We start from the raw sequence: 24898 nt of genomic DNA, 5'->3' as shown, positions 1-24898 counted from the left end.
CCTGTTTCAGAAGTTTTTAAGATAACATCAAGGCAGAACTAACTATAAAAATGTATAGAACATAAGCAGCTTAAGTGTTTGTTTAAATGTTAGAGTACTACATTAGCAGGAATTAGTTGTATCATATGAGAAGTTCCTTCTTTTCCCCCCGGAAACATTTGTTTTATGATGACCAAGTGCCAGACTCCCAGTTGATACAGATACAATGTAAACTCTCCTGTTTTTCCCATTAGGTGGCAGGGCTGTGCATTCACATAGAGAACAGGATAAGGTGGTTTTACTTTGCTTTCCCCATTCAGGTTAGTTGCTCACACATGGCTGTGTGAACACTGGAAAAGGAGACAAAAGGAAGAGAAAACTGCATACCTTCAAAAGCCAAAATCAGACAAGCACCTACATCCTGAACAATTAAATATTCAGAAATTCTCCTTTTAAAAATACTTAGATGCAGCACAAGATTCACACACACAGAGCTGACATACATTCCAAGAGTGCTCTGTACGTGGTACAGAAAGAAATCTCACCCTCGCTCTGCATTCACTACAATGGCTCTGGGCCTGTCGTGGTCCCCTCGCAGCACCATCCCGATTGACTCGCCGTTCAGCCTGTGGACATTGACTGAATTTGTGGCCTCACAAGTCCAGTACAAGGTATGGCTGTATATATCGATGCTGAGGTCGTGTGGCTGCTTCTCCGGGTTCTGACTTTGGTTTGGAGTACTCATCACAGTGAAAGGCTGCAAGACAACATATGGGGAACAATTTCCTGTAATTATTCTGATTTTTGATTGAAGAACACTGATTGCACAGAAAGCATGGTTTACCGACCTGATGGTTCAGAAACACCTAAAACCACCCAAAAGGAAACAAATACAAGAAGTGAAATAATGCTTAATATAAAAGGGTTTGATTCAAACTGTGGATTAGAGGGAAAACATCTGGACAAAATCTGTAAGATTACGCAAAACTTCCCAGAAGGTGGTTGTGGGAACTTCTGTAAGTATTATTTATTACCAGGAGATAGATGAATGATAAAATCATAGCATGTTAAGGGGTTGGAATGGACCTTAAAGATCATCTAGTCACAACCCCCAATAAGCACATAAACCAATAGTGAATGTTTATGCATGGAACAAGCTTGAATGAACAAATGCAAGAAACCAGGCAGCCTTCTGGACAGATCTGCACTGTTATAGTCAGTTAACTAATCTCTATCTCTTGCCAAAGCCTCCTTCCTTCATTATTTGTAGTGTAGTAGATACTTATTTTCTTTAAGTCCCATCTTCTCTTAAAACCTAAAATCTTTTAACAAAACTTGGTTCTGTTTGCTTACATGTTAAATGGCTACACTTCTGCCTCACCCTCTACTAACAACATTACCTCCTTTCACTCTCATGTCTTCAGGATAGAGCTTACAAAACTTGACATTATTGCAAAGTTTCTGGAGTCATTACCCTTGAACCCTTCCAATCTAACTCACATACAATTCACTATACTTTTCAACATAGTGTTCAACTGTGAATACTAACATAGACTTCAATACTTTATTTCTGTGAAGAGCACCAGAGCATACAGAAAAATTCCTGAAGGGAAAAAATGTCTCTGTTTAACATCATGCAGGCTCCATTAGCATGTAGCCAATCCCAGTGCCATGGGGATAGTAGTACCGGCAGCAGGACTCCCAGCATCAAAGCAGCCTTCAAAGATGACTGCCTCTGGTGACACAATATTGGTGAGGGGAAAGTGGTGGTTTCCTTAAGTGTCTTAATGCGGTGCTCCCAATTCAAATACAAAAAGAGTATCAGAAAGTGTTCATATGGACCGAGAAAGCTGAAGACACCATTCTGTGCTCAGCTTAAGTCAAATGAAGCACCCAACACAGCATCACTTGTGAAAAGTTATATTTCCACAATTTCATTTTAAGCACAGTGATATAAAAGAAATAAAAAGAAATCATTCTTTTCCTGAAACCAAAGGTAACATTAACTAGGTATGAAATTTATATGCATGATCTGCAAACAGCACAATGTAAGTAAACTAAGTAAATATATTTAGTGAGGATTCAAAAGTCAAAATTTTCAGGGGATATCTGTGTCTTCAAAGCTATGTGTAAGGTAAAAGAAACCACAAAGGAAATAAATCTCCATTGCTATTTGAACCTAAAATTACCAAAGAGAAGTTACACTAGAAAAATGAGCACCTAGCATAAAAAAAGCAAGAGCAAAACTTCTTCAAAATTCATCCAGAACCCAGCTGCTCATCCCAACATATCTACTCCTGATCTTAAAAGAAATGGCCAAAAAACAAAGCTGTCATCTCTACCTTTAAAGGAAACTGTAAACCCTTTGAGTTGCTAGGTGCATGAAGAGACCAGTCCATTTCCTTTGATATCATGTCATACAGTTTAGATACGACTGCCCAAGAAATAGGAAAAGATAACTTGCTCATTCTCCACTTTGTTTTATATTCTTATTCAGACGACAGTTTTTAAAGAATCTGTTACCTTGACCTGGGAATTATATTATGTTAACACATAACACTGCCTGGAAGAACACTGCACTCCTTATCACTGTTGTACGAATATCGAGTGCAAAAAAGTAATGTCCCCAACACTTTAAAACCATTAAGTATGTGGATAAGCCATGCACATATATCTGGCACAGCAATCAATTCATCATTAGCTCAGGGTTTAACTACAGCTTGGATAGCTGAGGCTTTTCATTCTGAAAGAGCTTTACCATGATGACAACATTATCTCAAAACTGGCATCAACATTATTGATTTTACAATACAGTTTATCTGTCCCAAGTATAAACAGCGAGTCTCTCTTACTTGAGCGCCCATCCTGAATCAAAGATTGCAATTCAAGGCTTATAATTTCTACATATAATGTACTCTATTCTATCCCACTTCTTCATGTATAAATTGAAATCACAATCCTAAAATAGAATATACATGAATAAATGTTGACAAGAGTTTAAAATGATGATCCCTTGGTGCAGAGAATAGAAGGGGAAGGTCAAGCATAAAGTAAAAAGCATACAAAAAGACCAACCCAAAGTTTTATACAAGATGTAAACTTGCCTGAGTGCCATCATCTTTGGCTCTTTTTATAATATTCTGACGTCCATCCACCCAATAGATCAATTTATCTAAGGGATCATAATCAATAGCCTTGACGTTCCTCAGACCATGCATAGGTAGGATGATATCTGGACTTTGCTGATCATCTGGTATCATCCGGCTGATGGCAGATTTCTGGCTAAATAACAGGAAACTGGCAGGGGCTGAAACAAGCCAAAACAGAATGCATAAGAAAATGCAAGTCACAAAAACATATCCCCACAGAAGACAAAGAATATTTAGAACAAAATCCCAGAGAGACACTTATATTTACAATGAAAATTAAGATAACTCATAAAACTGGACATTTTAGCTATTAAGTTGAAAATGTTTCTTTGTGTACTTGCAGAAGGTAAATATGCACATCCTCAACCAGAAAGTATTTCCTTTTCATATTATAAAGTAACTGTGTTCCCCATGTGGAATTTAAGTAGTGACTGTGGGCAATACAGCGCACCTGTCCAAGCCATAAGCAGCCAGTTTCTCCAGGAGAATGCTGTGGGACACAGTGCCAAAGGCTTTACTAAAATCCAGATAGACAACATCCACAGCCTTTCCCTAATCCACTGAGCGGGTCACTTTGTTATAGAAGGAGATCAGGTTAGTCTGCAGGACCTGCCTTCCAAAAAGTCACCCAGTTAAAATTTCCTTATATGCTACTGTGCAGGATGGTCAAAGCTTTGTTGGTTTATTTTTTTAAAATCAACAGTCCATTTTCTATTAATCTGCTATTTTTACTAGAAACTTAAATTTGTATTGGACGACCAGTCAACCAGAAGGCTTGTAATATCACACGGAGGGAGAAAACAAACTTATATGAATTTCAACTGCATCTGCATGTTGTGCAGGCTACTTAGGAGTTTTACTGGGTGTTATTTTCGCTGACTTTATTGAACACTTAGGAGAAAAAGACATTTTTTGTTGATAATTTCTCTTCCATACACCTACACGCTTAGGTAAGGAGTGGGAAAGCTTTAATCACACAGCTGAATCACCTAGAAAGCACTTCTGGTAAAACAAGAAAGACCAGACTTGACAGCGCTGTCAGTTCTAAGATCTGAAATACATATCTTCATCCTAACTCACATCACAAAAATGGCTATAAAATTCCATACTCTATCCTCACACTTAAAGATCACTTCTAAAGTCAGAACCTTTGAAGTGGACTTGTGATCCCATCCCGTTAAACACTTGGGAGCCAAAAGCACTGCAGAATATAGTAGCAAAGAAAAAGCCTTACAACTACAGTTCCTGCTGTTGGGATCCAAGGTATAATGAGCAGCACAGCCACATCTAAATCCATTTGGTATGGCAAGGCACAAATGACCACAATGGCCATTATTTTGCACACAATCATTCAAGCCATCCTGACGTGAAGAATGGAAGACCAATATATCCATCACAAAATCCAGATGGCCCTGAATAAGTGTCCTGTTCTTCCCACTGGTCTTGTCTGCTCTTTCTATGCTGTGAAGGTTCCAGTCTGTCCAGTAGATGTAGTCACTGTATTGGGTCAATCCAAATGGATGAGGTAGATCATCTGCTATGATTTCTCGTTCTTGTCCTGCAAAAAGAAGGATAATCAACTAAAGGACAATGCCCATGATATAAAATGAAGAGTGTGACTGGCATTAAGAAAAATTGTTTTCTTCTTTTTAAAATAAAGCCTCATTTCCCAAATCAGCATCATGGGATTCTTTATTAAGTAGTATCTGCTCAAGAGACAATGCAAATGGTTTCATTTAAAAACCTTATCCTGATACCCTCTTGCCTACAGAACAATTTTAAACTGTGCCACTGTATTGTAATTTAAACAAATACTACTTTATATGTCTCATGCTTATTGTCCCAAATGGACATTGGAAAACACATTCAAGAATACCATCAGCTCCAATAATCACTTAGGCCAATAAATTAATATGCATGAAAGCAACAAACCTTGAGATTCACAGAGAAACAGCTATGAGAAATTATGGTGTTTCACTCAAGAAACAAATCTTTCGCGGTGCAATTTAACATACAGCTATTCCGAGACCTTAGGAAACTATTTGTTTGGCAGAAATCTCAATACTCCCATCCTCAGTGGCTCAGTTCACAACATTGATAACAGATTTAACACCTTCTAGAGCATGGCCACTGCCAGAGATACATTATTGATGTAAAGTCTTACTGTAAACTGCCTTCCTAAACATTTTCAAGCATAAACCTCTGCGAATCTCTGACATCAAATGAAGACGTAGCCTTTATCAGCGTCATCTCCTCCTGTCTCAAACGTCCAATGCTAGATTCTACAGAACACCTCATTTTTCTTCCTCTGCTCTACTTTCCCTTTGACTGAGACTTGAGAAAGAATAAAAAACCCATAAACCAGAACATGAATCCATTTCCCTGTAAACCACCAGAACTAAATATAGGGGCAACCTCCCCATGTAACTTCTAGGAATCTGAATTCTCCATGTTAGGGGTACAGATACCCTGCACACTCTCAGGTACTTCTTAGAGCAATTCTGGTCCACAGTAATGAATTTAGGGGAAAGACTCCTCTGAAGGAAGGAGGTAGCTGCATAATTCAATTTTCATAGTCAGTAGAAAGAGGAAAATCTCCCCAAAGAGTGATTTTTCTCCTGCTGAGCAATGTTTAAAATGCCCAAGATTAAGCTGGAAGAGCATTCATTCATCCACTTAGGGGTGCTTTATTCATCTCTAGTGGGGTAGATGTTTCTATCAGCAACACTCATTCAGATCTATCCTGGCAAGGACATTGGCACTGCATACCAAAGGCCAAATCTAATAACACCATCTTAACTGATAAGCTCACTTGCTAGAAGTCTACTTATATCTTTATAACCTGCTAATTAAAAAGACATTGTACAACATGATAAAACTGAATAGGCACAAGCCTATGGGGCCTGATCAGATGCATCCCAGGGTCCTGTGGCAACTGGCTGATGTGGATGGCAAGCCACTCTCCAGGAAAAAGGAAAAGCCATGAAGTTGACGGTGACTGGAAAAATGGAAACATCACTCCTATTTTTAAACTGATAGAAAGCAAGACCCAAGGAACTACAGACAGGTGAGCCTCACACACAGATTTAATATCAGTTATATTGTTCAAATTTCATATTATTCAATTGCTTTACTACTGTCAGTGCATATTTCTGTACTGGCTGGTGTACTGTAACACTAGATTACCGAGCATATTTGATGACTCAATCATGCTTGTGTCTAAGTCAGTCCAATAGAGCCTTTGGTCCACATAATCAATAGTGAGGTCATTGGCACGACCCACTTTGTCCACCAAAGTGATGCTGTTTGTTCCGTCCATATACGCTCGAACAATCCTTGGTTTTCCTCCCCACTCAGTCCAGTACATGTATCTACAATGAGAAGTGGAACAAAAAGAGCATATCAGCTAAGTATGATTGTGTTTAGCTGCATGCTTTGACTTTTCTAAATTTTTTCTTCAGCTCTAAAAAGAAACCCCATAACCCAAGTGATTATGTGCAGTATCATAATATTCCTTTTTTAGAGAAAGGCAGAATAATATTTTTGACAATTATTAATTTTCCATTGTAACCCACAGGATTGTGGAATGTTTATTGTCTTTCCAAAGACTCTGAAGAAATGGAGCTGTATAAGCTGCCAAATAACTTACCACATACAAGAATACGCACACAAAGCTTTGAAAAACAACACTGTCCCTTACCCTTTAGTAGGATCAAGAGCCAGAGACCTCGGGTTGTCCAAGTCCTTCCACACAAGGACCTGCCTATACTGTCCATCCAGGCGGGCTACTTCAATGCGATTGGTCCCAGTATCTGCCCAGTAGAGGTTCTTCCCCATCCAGTCTACAGCCATTCCCTCAGGATAATCTAGCCCAAACTCAATCACATGTTCAACAGAGCTCCCATTCATGAAAGCTCGGCTTATGGTCTGAAAAACAATTGTGTAAAAATATTACAGCACTTACAGATACTCAACTGCAATAAAAAGGAATAATGATTACAAAGTTTAGGGTACAAAAAGAAACTAGTAAAAAAACCCAGCCATTTTACATTTTGAAAAATTAATTTACATAGTCAAGAAAGATACAGAAATTCTCAGGATAAAAACACCTGAATTTTCAGAAAGCTACTGGTTTCTCATGACCAGATCAAGACATTTTAAAAGGGTATGATTTTCAGAAAGCATTATGTAGCTGCAGATTCTTCCTTGACCCTTCTCCCTCTCTTCTATTTGCACACAAGAAGTTGTTTTTAAAATTATTTAATTCACTGTAATGTTTTATGTCTTAGAAACACATCTCAGTTTGGAGACATCTAAATTCAGTTGTTTCTCGTAACCGGTCACCTGGAGCACATTTCCTGATCCATCTACATTTTAGTTATGCACACTCATCAAAACAAGTCATAAGACAAGGACTGCACACATATAAATAAGTCCCTCCGAACAAGGAGCACTGAAACAACAGCCAGGTAAATGGTAACTTGCAGGACCAATTATCCACCTGTGTTATCAACACTGAGCAATCATTCTACATGCCTGCCAACAATTCAGCTATTGATTTCTTAATAATTTGATAAATGAATGTATAAGGGTAAGAGGCATTTTATATTTTTAAAAGTAAATGTCAAAACCAGAAATCATGTAGTATAGTTTTTGAAAATGCATCCTCATATAACCAGAGGCTGGAGGAGATCAGGGAAGTGGTGGTCACCAAAGGAAAGGGAGATGACTATGGGTTCTGAAGTTATAATACCTGCTGCTAAGCAGCAGGATGTGGGGGACAAGAGGGAATGAGAATCCAGAGGTGCTGAAACAGACCTGATATGTGAAAATACAGCATGCTGGATAATTCAGGGTGCTAAAAACAAGTAAAATGTTTTCCAGTTCTGCACAGTGTGAGACTGGGATCTACATACTGATGCAGGTGAAGTAATGTGTTTTCCACTACAAATGGTTAAGATGACCATAACTCCTGTTCTCCACGTGCTTATGTGAGATTTATTTAGTAACTGCGTCTGCACTACACTAATTTATTACACTGGCACTCTTCCCAAAAGAAAGGTACCCACAGCAAAACCAGCACTGTTACCACTGAAGCATGGCCCTCATTAGACCTCACAGAGAGGCTGTGGAACTGCACAAGCCCTTCAGGCTTTAAAATTGACCTTTTCCATACTATGGCTTGGGCACATTGGCAAGGAAACTTTGATTGCTCTTGGAAAACCTATTAAGAGGTTAAATAGAAGAATTTAGTTACAGTAAAGTGAATCTGTAATTTTCTACCACTACTTAATTCACTTTAGAAAGCAAAGTAACACTGATGAAGAGCACAACACTCACTTTAGCACGCACATGGATGTGAACCAAACATCACAGGAAGTGTCAAACTTTTGGGGAACACACTGAGATAGAACTGGGGGCAGGCCGGCCCTTAACATAGAGTGGAGGACACTGGAAAGTTCCCTGGCCTTTTCTGTGCCAAGTTGGAGTCACAGACTAACAGCAACCAGTCCAAAGTTCACTTGCCAAATGTTAATATTGAGTACAACTGTCTTTCAAGTCAAAACTGGAAGAGGACAGAAAGCTCAGGGGGCTGCCAAGTTCAAATTACTCTACTGTGTGACATGAAAACAGCTTTTCTACAGTAGATACATATATGGATGCAACACATCCAGCATCCAAGACTTAGGCATTCGGTACAACCAGACGCCACTTTGGATTTTTATTTGAAGCGGGAAGATGCCTGTCATCCTACTGTGCATTCAGCAATGCAACTGTCTTCATCTCCAAGGGTCTCCTTGGATGCGATTCAATGACAACACTAGCAACTGCAGGACAGATCATGTAACGGAGACCTTTGTTAGATCAAAGTAACTGCTCTGTGGCTTTATACTCAAGGAATTCACATGTCAGTAATACCTTCAAACTAACATCAGTCCAATAGATTCTGTTATCAGAGACATCAAAATCCAGAGCAGATGCTTCCTTGACTCCAGTAAGAGGAATAGCAACATCATTATTATTGGTTTCAAGGGAAATCCTATGAATTGCTGCTCTGCTTGTGAAAACTAAGAAGGCTTCAGGAATGATGCAAGTCTTCATGTCACTCAACAGCTCAAGGCCAATGGGACAGGCACACCTGGTCTCCTGGGGTGTAAAGAAACACAGATGGCTGCAGCCTCCATTGTTCTCTGCACATGGATTAGCTCCTTAAAAAAAAACCAAACAAAACCAAAACCAGATATTAGTGCATTGAATTAGTTCCTTAAAACAAACAAACCAACCAAAACAGATACAAATGCATTGTGAAGGTAGAGGGGAAAGAGAAGCATGGAAGGGTGAGCAGCAACACTATAATTTTTCAAAGTAAGTTAAGCCTCTGGGTTGTCAACAGGACTAACGAAGCTGGACCTATCCCTCCTATTGTACAAATACCAGCTACAAACAGAACCTTCTTGCCTCCCCAAAGATTAAATTCAGCCACTGAAGGCAGATAATTAGCTTGTTATTTTTGACCAAGTACTCCATCTTTGTATCTCTTTGAAACCAGTTTTTACAAATGTTCAGTGATACAAAAGAGTGAGAAAGGAGCTGGATAACTGCAGTACTTTCCCAGATGTTTAATTTAAAGCTGAGAAGATTCATTAGGAGAAGCAGTTCCAACAAGATCACCACAATCTCACACTTATTTTTTTGTGTGATGGGGAGGGAATGTGGAGGAGAAAGTAAGGACCAAGAGATAAATGACTGCCTTTCTCCATCTGTTGGAACCAAGGATTTAGGTATTTAAAGACTGTTACCACATACAAAAAAGATCTCCAAGATCAGTCTCAATCAGGTTTGTTTTCATTTTCCCTTTTCAGGGCATACATATTTCAATCGATGGCATAACTTGCAGCTTGAGGACTTCATTATTCTTCAAGTACAGCTTCCTGAAAAGCTAGAAATCCATGTACTGTCAGGGTGTAATTTGACAATCTACTTTATGTGATTCCACTGTGACTATTCTCAGTAATTTTAACAGCTGACCAATGAATCTGTTTATTGCTATGCTCAGACTCCAGTGTTCCACGTAGTAGAAAAATCTGTGGTGAACACGCATTTCTGATGAGTTACTGAAGCCAGGAGGTCCTGTGACATACTCGCTGCAGAATGCCAGCAGAGGACCTAAAACACTGGCTGCACCTTTCAGCAGATGCAGCGGAAGAACAAGGAGATCGAGCTGCTGATCCCATGCTAAAGGCAAGGTTTAATTGTTAAGATTTAGGTACAATTGAGGCATTAGAGCTAATATATGTGTCACATGCTTTGGGGTAACATTGTTATGGTGACTGACTCTGCCTATACTGCCCAACATAGTGAAAAGCATTCTGCTGACTCAACATCATTGGGACTATGCACTGGAAGAAAAGAGCAACAGAAAATGAAGCATTTCTGTGAGAATAATGATTCCTATAGCATAGACCCAGGGATAAAATAAAATTCTCACAAAAATACAAAGAGTGTAGTGGAAGCTGTGGAAGACTTATGTCAAATGTCACTAAACACTGGAAGCCCACACTTCTTTTGCAACACTGTATTTTCCCAACTTGACAAACAATAGGTGTGATTTCCCTTTAAAATTATTCAAATCAGACCACAGTTATTCTCATTACAAGTGATCAACAGCTGCTTTACGAAAGCAAGCCCACCTAGAAGCTCCTGCAGACCCATCCTATATTGCTCATTGCTTACCAAACACTTTGGTTACACTTGTTGCTTTAAGGCCCATTAAATCTGGCAGCTGATCAATAATGATATCTCTGCTGGCTTTTATCTTGTGAACTCTTTCAATGCTTCGTCTCTGCCAGTCAGTCCAGTAGATGTAATCTCCCAGCAGTGTGAACCCAAATATATGTGGAAGCTTATCTTCTAGAAGGGTTTTCCTCATTGTTCCATCAACATTTATGACCTGTGGGATGCCCAAGAAAAAAGGAAAAAATAATCTTCTCTAATGTGGGTACAATTAAAATGGCAATATCAATCATATTTTGAACAACTGTTTTTATGCAAAAACCTCCTGAAATTCCCAGCATGCTCCTTTCAAAAGAACATACCTCTAGGTTTGTTGAAGGTGAAATATATTGAAATTACATGACTGAAAGTGGCTTATGCCATGCCTTCTCCATTGAAAAAATCTAAGCAACTTGCATTTAACTTGTATCAGTTCAAACTTGCAAAGACCACTGCAGAGGGAGTATTTTTTGGGGATGAGAGTGAGATTCAGGGGATTTTTCAACACCACTCATGTCTTGGTCTCACTACTGAACTCTCTCCCCAGAAACAAGGGATTGCTGCAGTGACCTTTAGCCCTCAATCACAGGGAACAGAGACCATCAGAATTCTTTCATAGAACAACAAGGCCATGTAAAATCTTTACTTTCTGAAATTTTGGGTATTTTATACCATAAAAAATTATGATTTTTTTCACTCTTAAGATAAGCAACATCTATAAGATGTGGAATAAGTATTGCCTTACATAAATTTGTATTTGTAAAGCTGCAAAGAAGACAAAATAGTATTGGAGATGGGATAAGCTCCACAAATATATATATACACACACACTTATATGTATGTATGTGTGTGTCTACGTGTGTATATATATGCTATTGGTTAATTATTTCATAATCAATTACTACAATGATCTTGTGCTACCCCACTTTGCTTAGGAAAAGGAAAAACATTCATATAGTCTGACTCTGATCAATAATCAGATCAATAATCACTGGGCAAGACAGGAAATTAAAATGTTGACATGCCACATGCTTAAAGTCACCTCCACCTGCTATACAAACTGCAATCATCTTTTCAATCATCTAGACATCTCCTACCCACAGCAAGGAGTGTGTATTTATAAGACCAAGGTAAAATATTTATCTGACAAATCCTGAGATTTCTCTCCACCCCACTGCAATTGGTAGCTGCAATTTATCCACATTATTTTTAAGGTGCTGCTTGAAAATTTATACTGTGAGTGGCATCAAGCTCATTATCATAGTAAAACCAAAACAAAACCCCAAAACTTAAGACAATTTGTTTTGCAGCGTGATCCGGTCAAATCTCCATTTGTTGCTAGAAACTACTTACAGATGGAAAACTGTTCTGCTCTAATTTAAACTACCATGATCTGTGATTGAGATTTTAAATAGTCTCCTCTTTACTATTCTTTGGAAATTGTTTATTCAGACTCATACTAAACCTGTACCTTGTAGGTGATTAAGGTGCCTTCATTGTGCAGTGCTTCTATTGTCCTGTGTTTCAAGGCCTATCGTCATTTGAACAATGTATTCCCCAACTTTTAAATTACTAACTGCTTGAGCAATATTTATTTCTCATTATAAATATCTATAACTTAAATGTAATGTAAGATTAAACCATTAAATGCCTAAATGATGTGGGCAGTCAAAATCAACCATCATTTGTACCACAACTTTAATACAGTTGTAAGGCTCTGTTCATACACAATAAACAGCAGAAACACCTACAATTTATTTTTTCAACATGACCAGTGACAATTACATCTTTCTAAACCAGCATGTGAATTTCAGTATGTTTACGCACACACGGTAAATATCAAAATAAACTTAAAAACTAAATCTCCACTTTGAAACCTTGTAATACTTTTCAAATTTGTGAAAACAACATGCATTTCTTCTGTGACACAGTTATATGGGCACAACATTTCCCTTTTAGAGAAACACAAATAAGATATGAGTATTATCTGAAAAAAAATTGTTAAATGGTAGCACACTGTATCAGGTTTGGACGGCAAAGTTTTTAGGGAGGAGGGAGGCTACAGGGGCGGCTTCTGTGAGAAGCTGCTGGAAGCTTCCCCCATGTCCAACAGAGTCAATGCCAGCCGGGTCCAAGACGGATCCACCACGGGCCAAGACCAAGCCCATCAGTGATGATGGTAGTGCCTCTGGGATAATGCAGTAAAGAAGGGAGAAAAAAACAACTGCCAGGCAGTATCAGCTGGAGGGAGGGATGAGAATATGTGAGAGCAACAGCCCTGCAGACACCAAGGTTAGTGCAGAAGGAGGGGTAGGAGGTGCTTCAGGCACCGGAGCAGAGGTTCCCCTGCAGCCTGTGGTTCAGACCATGGTGAGGCAGCTGTGCCTCTGCAGCCCATGGAGGACCACGGGAGTGCAAAGATTCACCTGCAGCCTGTGGAGGACCCCACACTGGATCAGGTGGATGCCTGAAGGAGGCTGTGACCCCATGGAAAGTCCGTGCTGCAGCAGGTATCTGGCAGGACCTATGGAGAGAGGAGCCCACTCTGCAGCAGGTTTGCTGGCAGGACTTGTGATCCCACAGGGGACCCACACTGGAGCAGCATGTTCCTGAGGGACTGCACCCCGTGGGAGGGACCCGAATCGAGCAGTTCATGAAGAACTGCAGCCCCTGGAAAGCACTCACGTTGGAGAGGTTCATGGAGGACTGTCTCACGTGGAAGGGACCTCATGCTGGAACAGGGGGAGAGTATGAGGAGTCCTCCCTTTGAGGAGGAAGGAGTAGCAGAGACAATGTGTGATGAACTGACCACAGCCCTCATTCCCTGTCCCGCTGTGCCACTGGAGGGAGGAGAGAGAGAAAACTGGGAGTGAAGTCAAGCCCAGGAAGAAGGGAGGAGTGGGGGAAAGATGTTTTAAGATTCATTTTTATTTACCATTACCCTACTTTGATTTGATTGGCCATAAATTAAAGTAATTTCCCCAAGTTGAGTCAGTTTTGCCCATGATGGTAAGTGCTGAGTGATCTCTCCCTGTCCTTATCTTGATCCATGAGCCTTTCATTGTATTTTCTCTCCCCTGTCCATCTGGGGAGCAGAATGATAGAGAGGGCATTTGGTGAGGACCTGGCACTGCCAAGGTCAACCCACCACACACACGGGACATGCACTGGATCTTCCAGCTAAACAGCAGAGGTGAGCAGTCAACTACTGCATCCTGTATCTACTTGTGCTGTACACAAACATCACTATAACACAATCTTGCCACACAGAGTGCAGTTGTCTTCAACTGCAGAGGAAAAGAACTTCATGGGACCTTTAAGACTATCCAGTAGCCTATGTGAATTTGAACACAGGCTACAAGGTAAACCTCTGGATTCCTTCCAGACAAAAAGCCTCCTGCTGGAGACAATTAAAAATAACACTAGCATTCCTGCAAACTAAGTTTCAGGGGAGTTTTATGTCTGCTCATCAACTTACAATTCTTCCCATATTTAATGGAGTAGCAGAGACTGAAGATTAAGATCTTTTTATATTGTTAAGCTAAATAGAGTACATTAAAAAAAAGTTTGTATTTGTGGTTAAAAGCCAAATGGCTCTGCAATTATGTCATTACATCATGTCCAGGCAAAACCCAAATGCTCACTTACTTAGAAAACTATCAATCCCACAGGCAATACGGCAGGTTCAAAAGTTCGTCATGCATACTCAGGTGCTGGAGCCAAACTGGTGTCACACTGAGTAAACAAGACACCATTTCCCCTACAGCACTGCATCAGCAGATGATCAATCTACCACATTTCCAACTACTTTTACAGATATGGACAGCCAAAGTATAATTCAAATACTAAAGTTTCTGACTAAAATATACCAGCAAAGGTTGGATCCAAGGATGCAGAAACACACTTATTTAAATCCATGCACATTTGTGGATGTTGCAGATGACATCAAGCTGTTGAACTCCAGGAACCTCATGAGGTTCAACAAGGCCAAGTGCAAGGTGCTGAGGATGAATGGATTGAAAAGCCCTGCCAAGAAGGACTTGGGGGTGCTGGTGGATGAAAAAATCTACATGAGCTGGCAATGTGCACTTGCTGCCCTGAAAGTCAATCATGTCCTGGGCTACATAACAAACAGTGTGGCCGGCAGTCAAAGGAGGGGATCCTACCCCTCTGCTCTGCTCTGTATAGACACCACTTGGAGTATTGCATCCAGCTCTGGGGTCTCAATACAAGAGACAGAGAGCTGGTTCAGAGGAGGGCCACAAAAATGATCAGGGGGCTGGAAGACTTCTACTATGAAGAAAGGTTAAGAGTTGTGGTTGTTCAGCCTGGAGAAGAGAAGGCTCTGGTGAGACCTTACTGTGGCACTCTCAAATTACATGGCTGTTTAACATAGTGGGAATGGAGGTCCAAAATGTGCAATCAGACAGCAATAAAATGCTTAATAGCTTACCTTTTGGCTAAGAAAATGATGGAGTGTTTGCCCTCTCGCTATGGGCAGAACACCAATGAACCCAAGCAGGCTTCCCTTGGATGCAGAAAGGGTAGCTCTGACTTGGAGGATTTTTCTGTGCTGTGGCCAATCAAGCCCTCTTAGTGGCAGTTAATGCAGGGCAACAAGCAGGCAGTGCTAACTAACCATGAGGCTATCTTTTAGTAGCAGCCAGAGCAAAGCTTGAACAGTGAGCTGCCACATGCAGTTCAATATAGGCACATGTACATAGTGTTTACTTCAAATTTTGCTGCCACCCATCTTCCCAGAGATCCAGCTCTACTCTAGCATAGTAACTTAAACCACAAGGATGCAAAATAAAAATCTACAAACAGGCCTCACCAAAAGCACAACTCCTTTCATTAAAACAGCACAGATAATAAAATACTGTTATTAACTCATCATTTAATATCTGCCAACCGTCGACAAAGGGAAGCCTTTAAGGTGCAATCCTTATAATTTAGCACAAATTGACTAGAATAGGCTTTATTCTACTCAGGGTTTTCGTTCTCTCTCTATAACTGATAAATGGATCTCAAAGGATAAATGCAACACTAAATCTGCTGTGCTTTACATACGAAACACTGAAAGCTCCCCTTGAACAGCAGCGCACACTGAAAGCCCCTGATTAATCTTAAGACTTCAATGACAAATCTCCTAATGAGGCACTGCCAAGCTCAGCTAAAATCTGCTGTGGGTAAAATGAAATCAACATCAAACGCCTTAATGAACTGAATTACACAAAAAACACGGTAAGGTGATAAGGTGTGATTTTTTTTTTTTTAGATGCTGCTGCAATGTATGCAAATGATTTAACAAATATTTCTAAATATAACACTCAAAAGCTCTTGGCTCTTTGAAGAAGATTAAAGTAAAACAATGCAATTAAATTCTACACATCAGCATGATTCATGTAGTCAAGTTATATTTCAGGCGCATCTGTGAGAAAAACAACTATTCAGCATAGATACAGGATGTCTTTTGACAGAACAACAAAGAGAACTCAGAGACCTTACCCCTATATTTCATTCATTAAGATAAAACAAAATTTATTTGATTGCTACAGAAAAAGCTGTAGTCAAATGGAAATCAATTCTTGGGCTGAGCTAAATTACTATGTGAGCAGTCACCAGACCTAACAGGTTCGCAACAGTAAAATGACATGACTGACATATTTTTAGGAGACTCGTGTAGTGGACTTGGGGGTCTGTGATTCTTCTCTTGTACATCTTGTGGAAAGCTACGTTTTTGTTGTGAGAGTGACTGAGAACTAGAACAGGTTGCTCAAGGAGGTTGTGGATTCTCCACTCTTGGAGCCATTCAAAAGTGATTTGGTCACAGCCCTGAGCAGCCATCTCCAGGTGGCACTTGGACCAGCTGACCTCCAGAGGTCCCTTCCAACCTCAACCACTCTGTGAATGGCTTTTAACAATTCTTACCAGCAGACACTAAAACGGCATCTCAAGTGAAAAATGCCTAGTCTTTGGCTGGAGAAAGAACTTGTGAAGACAAATCATGTGGGTGGCATGGAAAAGAAAACAGGGAAGTCAACAGGGAACGAAAAAGACAAAGAAAATTGGAATGACACAGAAAACTCTGAAGGGTAAAGAAGCCTACCCGAAAGAGCAAAGAGTGAAACAGCTGTGAGCAGTCTGTACCACAGTCTATATTCAGCTGAGTATAAGCCATTCGTTAACATTTCCAACAGCTGAAACAGAGCCACCTTTCATCGATGCTTTGGGATAAAAGTGCATTTTTTTTTTTCCTTTGTCTGAAGGGCATAAATGTCAGGCATGTAATGGCAGACACTGGCAAGCAATAAAGGGAACAATAATAAAACAAACAGTACCAGAACCCATAAATCAAAAAAGAAGAGATGGATGGACAACAGACATAACTGGTCATTTTCCACAAAGACTGCTTGACTGTTTTAGCAAACTGTTGCTTCAAGCACTTGAGAATTTAGAAAGCAGTTCCTCATTGTTGTCAGTAGTTTCTGTTCCCTTTGACAATATTTTGGCTACCTGGTAAAAGCTGCCTCATAAATAACATTCATCAGATTTCTATTGCTATTATATTTCATGGATTAATCCTACATGTACTATTGTGGTTCTTCTTTCAGGCAACTTTTGATGATGACATAGATTTATATTATAATTTTTGAATTCTTACATTCCTTGATTGGTTGCAATTGCAAACTATCATCAGCCACCTACATTCACAGTAAGCTGTGTACCATGAAAACAGAGAATCAATCTATACAATATCGTGAGTGAACTGTAAATAACAATCTGTCCTTTGGAAATACGTGTAGTGAGTGACACGCCACCACCCATTTCTCACATATTCTTTTTCTTTCTTTACGAGACATTTTCTCATTTCTCACTGTAGAACATGTCATTTTAGCTTGTTGAAGACGCAGCATGACAGGATACTTCTCTATGGCTACACAGATGGGTGATATTTTTACTCACAATACAAAAGCCACTCTGAGATGCTCAGCAAAGAAAATTCCAAGGAGGATTATTGAATGTCAGAACTCTTTTTTTGGCAGTCTTCCTTCACAACTACCTTTACAGCCTCCTGGAGCTACAGCACAGCAGTAATGACAAACCATCCCTGCTGCTTGACCATGTCTTGCAGCTGTGGTGGTGGCCTGCTGTGGCTGGTAGGGTAGCCGTTCCAGTCCTTCAGACAGGCAAAGCAAAGTAGGTGGTGTGTAATACAAAATTATAGCCATTGATAAAAGAGCCTGCACTCAAAATTTCCTGATACTCTTACAAAGAAAATTCTCAACAATCGAGCAATGTCGGCTTCTTGATGGGACACTCTAAAACTTTGTTCCAAATGCAGTCACTCCAGCACATTTTCTTAAACACTTTGTTCTGTTTCAGACAAAGTAAAATCTACACTTATAAATGAAGGTAAGACAGTTAAGTAGGGACTTGCTAAAAAATAAACCCAACAATCCAACCGCCTATGAAGATGACAAATGCAAGAGTATAAATCTACATGATAAAAAATAGTAGTTTATGGTGATTTCCCATTTTCTCTGGGAATAATATACACAAAATACATTTTTATCCTTGTGCTAATATTATCACCATTTGAAGAGGTTATTTATTTGCAGTGTTGATCTATTAATTTCTCCATATCAAAACACCATCAACACCTAGTGTTCTCTTAGGGCTTCCCAAAATCTTTTTAGTTCCAGGGAGAGTATTGCATTTTCAGACAGACTTTTCAAAATGAAATACGCTCTAACACGGACAGATGGATATATTTGTTCTTGTTGGAAAAGTTGTGTTAACATGATTATGATTTTGAACCTGCTTATGTTTTATAAATATAGGTGTTCTCCACAAGTTACATCAGCCTGACATTTCCAGAACTTTTTTCTGCTTACAGGATATCAGAGGATTAAGGGTGCAGCTGGTCAATTCTGTAACTTATCTCTCATAAGCAGGAACTTGATCACATACTTTAGAACTACTTTAAAAAGTAACAGAAAAAGTTAAACACAAAAATCATTTATGGCAACTGGTGGCTAGACTTTAAAGCATGGAGAAACTACTGAATTAGTATTCCAGTTTTATTTTTAGGTAGGAGCTGCTTATTTAATGCACTTCAGAGAAATTCTACCTTCTGTAAATACTTTTTCACTCTCAAATGTTGACCGCCATGAGTTTAAAGGGGGACACAACAACTCTGAAATTTAGCTAACAGCCATTATGAAAACAATATGCATTTCCAACTTCTAGGTAACTAGTCCGGGAAAGCTGAAGAAGAATTTAAACTTTTTACAGTAATATTTTTAAAACTCATGTATCTTAGTTTTTCTCACTTCTCTCCTGATTTTCCATTTCTTTAAATGGATTGGAATAATCCCCTAAGATCTTTACCTTCTCCTTTCCAAATCCAAACATATTCACAACTTTACAGACAACTAAAAGTCTGTGGAAATAGCACATCATATAAATATTTACTATGTTATACTCCTGATGATGATATTGGGACTGCAAGCACATTTATAAGGTGTATGTACAACATGGAGGAAAGACAAAAAAAACCAAAAACAGAATAAACTTGATATGAGAAAAAATTTGTGGTGAACTTTTGAGTCCAAAAAACAAGTCAGCAATTTCAGTAGCCAACTGGAATTTCTTAAAAAGTCAAAAGGATGCCAAAAATAACACCTACACTTAATCTTGAAGTAGAAAGTGGTACCAGTACCGGTCAATCTTTCCAAGGAAAAAACTTGCATCCTGTCCAATATTACCATGGTAACATTAACTTATAATGACATAAAAATTAAGCTAGATGTAGTAGTACATACTACTGCTATATTTATCCTTCTTGTTTGCTTACCTAAAAATACATAGATTTTAAATCTTTAGAAAATAATCTTTTATGTTACAGACAATGAGAGGTCCCTGAACAATTGATCGAGAAACGCTGGTCGAGTCATGACCCCCTCCCGTGGCCATACAATGCTGGGTCTCATGCAGTCAGCCTCTGTCCACAGTAAACTGAGATTAAGCTGCTAGTGTTTTGTCCAGCACAGTGGGACCTCTTGCTCAGAACTCAGCTTCTTACTCTTGCCTTGGAGAATCATAACATATTCTTTTTCTTAACCTCACCACAGTGCAATTATCAAAAGTCACTTGTAGCCCTTCACACCCTCTTCAGACCATGCTAGGCACATACAGTGCTTCAAAGAGTCTAATAATGAATCCCTTATGCTCTAAGTCACCAGAAGTGTCACATATGTAAATTCCATTGGAAGTCAAAGGTTAAAAGAACAGACCCCAGATTAGCTGACATGTCCCTCTATTCATGGCACTACACCTTGAAGAATAGATGCTTTTATCCACATTTATTAATGGAATAGCCAACTCTCATGTACTTTCCTTAGTTATTCCTCAGAAACTGAATCAAAGTTCTCTCATTAAATATTTCTGTCAGAGGAAGACAGATGAAATAGTAACACACAACCAAAGGCAGCAGGCATTCAATGTCTCCTTGGAGGGATGCAGCGAAAGTCCTGTATGCATTTACAAATATTCACTCAGCTCCTCATCTCATGAAGCCTCTTGGTCCAAGTAAACAGCAAATTCTGATCATGACTCCCTTCTATTTGTACCATTTATAGAAACACTGCGTTGGACTAATCCAATAAATCCAGTCTTACATACTACCATGTAGTGTGTGTGTCAACAAAGTGTAAGTAAAAGCAGTGCACAGAAACCCAAACTAGGTTGTCCAGTTAACTGGAATATCAACAGCTGTACAGAGGCCAGGCTAAGATACTGTGCTAACACAACCTCATTGCTAGCTCCTGCAGAGCTAAGCCATGTAGTTCTGACACATGCAGTTCAGCCCTCTCACAGCTGAAACGTGTCTCCTGAAAGAACAGATAACAACAAGACCTCCTGCCTTGATAAGTTGCCTGCACTGCACTGTCACTTGGGATAAGCAACAATATCAGTCATTTATCTAAGACACTATTAGTATCGGTAAGTTATGCAAGGTAGCATTCAGAGAGTTTATCAAAAAAATATGATGGTCTCTAGTCCCTGCATATGGCTAAAAAAGTGAAACACTTAACTTTTGTCCAGCACAATCTTGATCTGCTTTCAAAAAAAGCTACCTTTCCTTCTCAGGGCAAAGCCTGGCAAGACAGACCCTTAGAGCTGAAGTTCAGCCCATTAAGTTTGCCACAGGAAACCAAGTCCTGCACAGCTGAAGGTCCTGTCTCCAATTGCTGTAGTACAGAATGTGTTTTGTGGTGTCACATAGGGAGGGTGCCACCACTTCTGCAGCCAAAACTCAAAGTCTCCTTTGGGCTAAACATAACACAGGAAGATGCTCCACTACATTGCTCTCTCCTCATCAGTCTTCTCTGGAGGTCAGACCATCAGTTGATGGTCTGAATTGCCCAGAATGTTACATTTTTAATGTAAATCTCACAATTGATCTAACTGTCCCACCCCAGTTCTTAGCAACCCTTTTCACCAGATGAGTTCAGTGTATTTTAAGAAAAGGAAAATAACACCATCCTGATCTCCTGATAGGACAAGAGAGGCATAGGAAAGAAGCTGCCTTGAATCACCAAGCAACCCTAAGTACTCCAGAGACTCAAGGGCCAACCTAACACTGGATTCACCACACAACAGTGCCTCTCTTCCCATTCTCAGGTAAGTGAGAGCACTTGCCAGGTGGAATAACCCTTCATGTGAGGCTAATCTGCAATATGTTCCACCTACTGGAAGAAAAACAAATAGATAAATAACTTCCCCACGGTTCATATGGCCTGGTTTCACTCAAGAGAATATAAATTCTTCAGTCCACATCACACAGTTTATTTTCAATCCTTGGCCTTAGGCCTAATCAGCAGAGAGTGAGAAGGGCTGAAGGCTCCTAAGAGTAAATCCAAGTAAGGTTGTTCATCAAGAGCTTCTTAGATCAAACCAATATTAAACAGAGGAGTCAAGAGTTTAGCTGAAATTTAGGATGTCCTTTTAGCTTACAAGACAGATTCTTAGGGCATGATTCCCTGCACCCCCACATAAGTAAATAAAAGACATATATTTAGCATCTACTGATAAGAGAAGAGCAGACATACACAACATCTTCACGCAGTTAGCTACAGTCAACTGCAACTTGCAAGCTTTCATAAGCTGGTCTAAGATCACAATTAAGAGCTGTCCTCCAAAACTAAAGTACCTAAGAGTCCCTATTATTTGAGGTTGAGCAGCTAACTCAGGTATCAAGAAGATGGTTTGGTTTTACAGCTCAAATATTAGACAAAGATGGATACCAGCGTGCACCCTCAAGTGAGTCACCAGACCTCTCCAAACACTATTTCTCCACATGCATAAGATGTATAAAATTTCTCCCTCTTTTCCAAACCCTGCCTTGTCTGTTCAAACTGCTCCTCAATACCAAAGAAAGGAGGCAAGCTAATACATCTTTCAGAGCACAGCTCAAAATCTGGCAGGCAGTGCTGCTCAGTTCAGTTCAAGCAGATGCCATTTTGCTTCTGGCCCCTCATTCTCCTGTTCACCCTGGCACCTTCTTGCCATGTCAGCACAACAACTTGTGTGGCAGAAAACATATCAGACTGAAAAATATAAACCTTTTTGGCTGGTTATTTTTCAGCTGGATCAGTTCCCTGCTCTGTTTTTCCACGTGGCTGAACAGACTGCTATGCCAGCCAAGACAGAGCAGGAACACACCATGAGAGAGAAAGGGCCTGGACTGCCTTCAGGCATTGATACAAAGAACTTGTGTAACACCATATTCAGCAATGTAATAGACCCAGGGGAAAAGCACATCTTTACAGTGTGTCTCTCTGGGTAACATGAGGAGTTCTTGCCTTCTGACACAGTAGGAGTGATTTTATGCTTAAAATCAAAGGACATATTCTAAAATATTAAATATATAAATAATTGATGACTTACATGCTATAGAGTAGATAATCGTACCTTAGAGGACTGACATTAAATAAGAAACAAATTATAAAGTTTGTGCTCTCTTAATCCTATGCATATGCCCCAAAAGCTCATATTTATTGTGAAACCAGCATTATTTGAAGACACTCAATCCCAAGTAGAAGGGGCAAATTACAATCTGTGCATGGGACTGAGTCACCCACAGGGTATGAGTGCAAAGCCAAGCAATAAAAACCGAGCCAACACCAATCTCATCTGTAATCTAACTAAGCCAACTAACGACTTTCTCCCACAATAACTAAAATCCAAAATTCCAGGCTCAGTTTCAAATTATTATGGGTGAAAGACGGGAGCCTAATGATGGGGGAAAGCACAACTTTTTCACCCTGAACTTGCGGAGAAGGCAACAATTCCACCTGCTTGCACTCCAAGAGTTGTCTTTTGCCCCGTATTCAGGCATTGCATTGACCTTGCAAACACTGGATTGAGGTAAAACCTCATTTTACCAGATTGCCCCATGATGCTTCTAAGCCTAAAAAGGTACATCAGAAAACCAGGACTCAGTTTTAAAGGGGTGGGAAATCTGTATGAATTTGAATGATACATTTTTTAAAAAGAATCAATTAATGATAGTATTTCTTTCCCTGAAGGCTAGCACAATTGAAAACTTAATACTACAGGAGACTGGATTTACAAGAAAAGGACAATGAAATACCAGTAACGATATTTTCATGATTTTTTAGAAGGATAGTTATTTCTGAAACAGTTGTTTCTGAAGCATACAAGCAACTGCGGCCATGGCAGCTCAGGCTAGAACAACAGTGATGGACTAGTAGACGAAAAAATAAAGCATTTCAGGTGAGCCACAAATACACTCGTCTAACAGTACATTTTAATATAGGCAAAGGCAGAAATGCTGATCATTAAACTCTCATCTCTCAGGCATCCAAACTACATGGATCAATTGTTGCCCTTCCATGTCAAATAAAAGCCCCTGAGCTTAAAAATATTTGAAAGATGAGAGAGTAGTTCAGGTAAATAGTGTATGCATACCTGGTTTTTCCTCTTCTGTAGATATCTGTTTTGGTTCACTGTCTGAGATAGAAACTAGGAGCAGATGGACTTTGGCCTGAGCACAAATGCCTTTTTTAAAGTTCTAACTCAATAATGTAATAGGAAGTCCTGAAAGGAACAACAAGTAAAAGATGACTTAGAAAGAAAGACTGGAAATGATCATCTAAGGAAAGTATTTCCTACCTTCTGATCCTAATTAGGAAAGGAAGAATCTCCAAATTAGAATCCTTGAGGCCCCTGAGCTCAAGTATGATTTTAGCAGTACTCAGGCTCTCAAATGGAAGAGAGGGATCACAGGAGATCATCAGCTACACCCACTGCTCCTTGCCGAGATCTTACAAATGCCTCTTCAAACAATACAAGAAGAGAGACAGATAGTTTGAGCTGATTCATGCAAACCCAAAGCTGTACCTCTCATTAGTAGTAGAGAGTTTGCATCTAGATGGACATGACATTTCTAGTTTGTAATACTTTCAATAGATAAGAGAAATAAGAGGTGAAAAGGAAGGGAGAACTGGAGACAAATGCCAATGCTGTACAATATTGAAGGCTTTGGAAGAACTCTACCAAATATGATCTCAAACAGCATTGCACTTGGATGCAACTTTTACCTGCTACAGTAACAGAGGCATAACCCTACTACTGCACTTGTCATTATCTTTGAGAATAAATGCATAACAGTGCCTCTTTTTTAAAGCAGTATAACATCATGTATTCTAAGTTAAACAAAATTACTTGCAGTCGTATCATCAGTCTACCTCCCAATACTTGTACAGAAAGCTTTCAATTAATCAGAAAGAAATGCTTAACCTTTATTTAAAGTTACTGGAACTTCTGACAACAATAAAAAAGCTTAAAGAAATTACTGGTAAGCTGCCTATGAAAACACACAAAAAATCTATAATTATGCATGAAATTCCTGAAATAAGTATTTATTTTGAAGCAAAACCAGTAAATAATCACAAAAAAGGTTACTT

At 39.5% G+C, this 24898-nt stretch overlaps 1 protein-coding gene across 2 annotated transcripts in view; it reads right to left on the bottom strand.

Annotated features, from left to right (window-relative positions):
• LRP5 (LDL receptor related protein 5) overlaps nucleotides 1-24898 on the bottom strand; it is a 137300-nt gene that overhangs the window by 18881 nt on the left and 93521 nt on the right. For both annotated transcript variants that reach the window (XM_027703591.1, XM_027703601.1), the window contains exons 8-14: nucleotides 10863-11079; nucleotides 9048-9337; nucleotides 6829-7055; nucleotides 6315-6499; nucleotides 4363-4686; nucleotides 3084-3286; nucleotides 525-736 (exon numbers count right to left, since the gene is read on the bottom strand). In XM_027703591.1, coding sequence (XP_027559392.1) covers nucleotides 525-736; nucleotides 3084-3286; nucleotides 4363-4686; nucleotides 6315-6499; nucleotides 6829-7055; nucleotides 9048-9337; nucleotides 10863-11079 — 1658 coding nt within the window. The remainder of the gene's footprint in view (nucleotides 1-524; nucleotides 737-3083; nucleotides 3287-4362; nucleotides 4687-6314; nucleotides 6500-6828; nucleotides 7056-9047; nucleotides 9338-10862; nucleotides 11080-24898) is intronic.

The sequence above is a fragment of the Neopelma chrysocephalum genome, unplaced genomic scaffold, assembly GCF_003984885.1.
Source record: "Neopelma chrysocephalum unplaced genomic scaffold, ASM398488v2 Primary Assembly neopelma1_24, whole genome shotgun sequence".
NCBI lineage: Eukaryota > Metazoa > Chordata > Aves > Passeriformes > Pipridae > Neopelma > Neopelma chrysocephalum.
The sequence above is the reverse complement of the archived record's forward strand: the minus strand, read 5'-3'. Positions and strand labels throughout refer to the sequence as shown.